At 36.0% G+C, this 4,871-nt stretch overlaps 1 protein-coding gene across 1 annotated transcript; it reads right to left on the bottom strand.

Annotated features, from left to right (window-relative positions):
* Nucleotides 2,887-3,564, bottom strand: LOC107620723 (arp2/3 complex-activating protein rickA-like). The gene has a single exon (XM_016322849.1). It carries the CDS (start codon nt 3,562-3,564, stop codon nt 2,887-2,889), a length of 678 nt encoding a protein of 225 aa, XP_016178335.1.

Genomic DNA, 4,871 nt, shown 5'->3' with positions numbered 1-4,871 from the left:
ACCTCTGTAAGCAACCTCTGTCTTACAGTAAAGCATTATAGCAAGGTATCCCAGGAAAGCGTTCTTAGTGGTCGTACGACCATCTATCTGACTGCCTCTCTGCAGCAGATTCTTACATAATCATTCTAATTATCGTCATTCATTAACATTCTCATTATTCATCATCACCTTCACATTCTTATGGAGTACTTCTTTCTTTCTCTGTTCAATCATACTTTACAAAGTTTACAGCTTTTACTTTTACAACATTTTAACTCAAACCATTTCTCTTTATCAGAAAGTTTACAGCTTTTACTTTTACAACATCTTAACTCAAACCATTTCTCTTTATCAGATTACTCTTTTCTCTGTATCCCTTTACTTTTCTCTGGTTACTATGTTCTCTGTGTTTCTCTACTCTGCTCTGATTTCTCTGTTTAACGTATGTAATTAAAGCTTATGTAAATTTCGGTATGAATAGTTAACTTGTCCCAAGTATAGGTTCATTAAGTCTATACTGAAACAGCTTAACTTTTCATATAATACCTAACCCTAGTCGCAACTCAAGGACTAACTATGTTGCCCTAGTTCGTTCACTAATTTCTGTCTGTTTTTCTGTCATTAAAACTTTACAGACTTTTTATTTGATTTTTATCTTTTCTTTAACTTTTTATCTTTTCTTTATCTTTGCCTCACTATCATGTTATTACCACTCCCTAAGTGTTTTATGAAGGTAATTATGAGATTCTGCGCTTAAAGTTGTCTTTCTAAAGCTTTTACAGAAAACTGCCTTCTTCGCATTATTTTATTATTTTTATTAAAATATTATTTTTAATTAAATATTATTATTTAATATTTTATTATTTTTTATTATTTTATCATTAATTTTCGAAAATTAACTTACCTTTTACTTTTAACCTTTAAAATTCACTTTTTACCACCCGTAACTTTTAATATTTCTACTTTAACCACCCTAACTTCCAGAAATTACCATATAACCCCTTAAACACCAAAAATTTTACTTCCTTGCCCTTTCTAAGATCTAAAAGGTGTTCTTCATTGTTCTTCATCACACTCAAAGTGTTCTTCATGTTCTTCATAAATTCTTCAGATTCTTTCTCTGTTTTTACTCGTTTTTTAGTCTTTTCAGCAACCGATTTTTACTATAATTCATAACAAATTAGCAGCCACTAAAACCCCATCTTTTCTACATGATTTCAACACAAATTGAACCTCAATTTAAGCTTAGGGTTTCGTTTTTCCAGTTTCCCAAGAACATGAACTTTAAAGCTTAAATTTCATCAAATTTCATCAGAATTTCACCAAATTTACACCAAGAATTAATCATATATGCAATGAATTTTTAGCACAGCCAAATAAAAAAACATGCACACAACTCAAACACAAATAATCAAGATTAATTTCGTGACACCCTACCTAGTTTTGCTCCTCCTAATTCAGTTAGACTTTTAGGTGGTCCTTTAGCACTTTTTCCTCCTAAATCACATCAAAAACAACTTTAAATCCAAAAACCCTCAACTGACCAAATCTCACTCAGTATGTTAGGAAGAGATATCTCACCTTATACTTTCTGGAAATTCACGTTTCTTGGCCCTCAAGTCAAGCTAAGCAAGAGATCTAAGGAAGAACATCAAGAAAACACTTGTTTAAACATGTTTCCTTGAAAACCGAATTGAAGAGGGAGGGAGACAGCCATCTCACCTTATTTCCATCCTTGATAAGTTACATGGTTATGTAGAGGAAGAAGAGAGGATCATTTTGGTGAAATCAGAATTTTGATTTGAGTTTTAGTTCAGAAGAAATCAAGCTTTGAAGATTAAGTGTTCATGAAGTTTTCTCTCTTTTCTCTCCTTTCAATTTTGGCCAAAGGGAGTAAATGACCAGCCTTGGAGTGTCTTTGGGGTGTAAGGTGAGTTGTGATTGGTTGGCTTGGAGGTGGGTTAAAATAATATTAAAATATCTCAGGTGTACAACTACTAAAACTAGATGTATCGGAACACTTGTAAAAACATTTCTAAAAATTATTTTCTGAGCTACTAGCATAAATGACACTAGTAACATATTTATTATGAGAATAGAACATGTTTAATGAGGCCTTAGCATTGCTAAATTCATCAGAGAGTGCTGGTGCTAAGCTGCACCAGTAAACCGTAAACCCGGTTAAACTGATTTTCTGTTTTTAACTAAAACAGACCAGGTAACCTTATAATATCATTCAAGCATTTTCTAATACTAATATAATGATAATATTATACTATTATCTCTCTCCTCTCATGAATCGAGTCCGGTTCGTTAAACAGAGACTATTTACGAAAATCAAAATCAAAACTGCCAACCGATACGGTTCAAAAACTAGGTTCTTTGTAATGACCCAACTTCTAGCATGTCTAGATCATACTAGAAATCGAATTGCTACCAACTTGTTTTACCTTTTTGTATTATTTATTAATAAATATAAGCCTGTACGTTGTTAAAACCCCGCGAATTTTACAAGTAAATTTTTTTTAACAAGAATAATTTAAAGTCGCATACCTTCCATATATCAAGGGAAAATTAAACGTTCACATACATAAGACAAAAGATAACAGAATATGGAACAACACACTATAATATACATCATGTTACAGAAGTGGCTCAGTTATATAAGCATAGAGCTATAGTACAGCACCTCTAAGTCAGTGACTCATATAGTATATACATATATGTACATAAGACGCCCCAGGGCCTGGCCTGACCAAAAGCCCCTAAGCTGGCACCCAGGCTAGCCTAACTCTATGATATGCCTATTCCCTCTAATCATGCTAACAAAAGTGAGGGAGACACTCTAATGTACTGAAGTTAGACTAGGCGTCTCAAAAAGTCTCCTCAATCTTGGTCTAGAGTACCTCACGAAAAATCACCGGGCGAATGGTGATGCTCGCCTGCTGGCGCCTCGCCTGGCTCATCGTCATCGCTGTCAGAGGAGATAACTATGAAGTTAGGATCTTCCTTTGGATCTTCCTCTTCCTCGTCCTCTTCTTCTGCTGGAGTGATAGCAGAGGAACCACTGCTGGCCACAGGAACCATAAAAGGATAGCTACCAAACAAAATACAGTCTAGAGAAGGAGGTGGTGCCTCCATGATCTGATCATACTCATGTCCCTGCTGCTCATCAAAGATAGGAGGCTCGATCGGCTCAGGTAAAGGATCAAGCTCGGGTGGTAACACAGGAACACCCCACTCATCAAGGACAAAAGGTGCAGGAGGTGCCTCATGGATATGCTGGGCAGGAATAGGCTCATCAGGTAGAGGAGGTTCAGGTGGAGGAGGATAGTCAGGTGGAGGTGGCATCTGCTCCTCAGGATGAGGTATCCCAGGTCCGCCGGGGTGTAACCAAGATAAAGGAAAGTCATAGGGTGCATCAAGATTAAAGTATGCTGTCCTAATAGGGTACTGGAAAGGTCTACCACGAACTACATAATTAGGGATACGAGGTACCGCATAGTAGATGTAATACTCGCCACGCACCGGGTCCTCGTGGATGTACGGTGGATCAATCTCGTAGAATAGGACTCCCGTGTCCATATGTAGAGGTGTAAGGGGTAAGAACTGGGGAGTTCTTAGTAAGGTCGGGGTTTACAGTTAAGTTCATTTATAATGTCCGTGGTCATAGAAGTATAAATAAATGTAGAGTAATATGTACATAACAGCAACATAAACTAACACATGAACAAGAGAGAAAATAGGAAATAAATGCACATTCACACATTAATATGCAATCACACAGTTATGCTCAAACAAACAAGGAATAGAACAAGAACACAAGAAGATTAGCAATAAATAATGCACAAACAAGTATGATGCATGTCTGTCCCTACTGCACGTAATGAGCTCATTTGTCGGTTTCGACCCGCACCCGACGCAATCCGACCCTCCAAGTCAGATAAGGCCTTCCCAGAACTTAATCCCAGATTAAGTACCGTATACCCTCTACCAAGTGCTCTCGACTTGCAGGGCTGGTATTTGCTCAGGTCTCAATATACCGCAGGTATGCAAGTCAGGCCTCTACCAAGCACTCAGCTTGCAGGGCTGGTACTACTCTACCGCAGCCTGTCTGGGAAGCAACTTCACAATACGGGCGTCCCCGCACAACATTCACAAGCATTGCCCGAAGGCTCATAATTCACATATAACCATACTTTCCATCATTTAGCAATCATCATAAATCAAGCATTACAACATCACAGAAAGCTCATTTTACAATTCGTTGTTTACTCTGTAAGGTCAGGTACACAGCTATATCACTTTTAACTCCTTTTCTTTTTAACTTAAACACAGGTTTCAAAATCTTATTTCTTTACCTCATATACCTCTATATCTTCTCTTATACCTCTTCTTAGGTGTTTAGTAAAGGAAATTAGAGAATTCTGGACTCAAATCTGCCCTCCTGAGGCTTTCAGGGAAAACTGTCTTTTTATCAATATTTTATTATTATTAATAAAATAATATTATTATTAAAATAATATTATTAATAAAATAATATATTAATATTTTATTATTAAAATAATAATATTTTATTTAACTTTCAAAAATTGCATTTTGACCCCCGGACTTCTTGGAAATTGCACTTTGACCCCTATAACTTTTAATATTTGCACTTTAGCCCCTCAACTTTTGATTAATTAATTTTCAACCCCAAACTTTTTAATAATTGCATTTTGACCCCAAAACTCCTTGAATACACGTTTTCATGTTTTTCCAAAAACCAAAAACATTTTTTTTTCAAAAGTTCATCAGATTTCTGCTTGATTTTCAGCTAGTTTTTCAATCTTTTCGGAAACCGATTTGAACCCGATTTTTATCAAACCAAAGAGAAACTTTTCAGCCATCAA

Source organism: Arachis ipaensis, chromosome B10, assembly GCF_000816755.2.
Source record: "Arachis ipaensis cultivar K30076 chromosome B10, Araip1.1, whole genome shotgun sequence".
In the NCBI taxonomy this organism is placed as follows: domain Eukaryota; kingdom Viridiplantae; phylum Streptophyta; class Magnoliopsida; order Fabales; family Fabaceae; genus Arachis; species Arachis ipaensis.
This window is presented reverse-complemented; position numbering and strand designations above follow the sequence as displayed.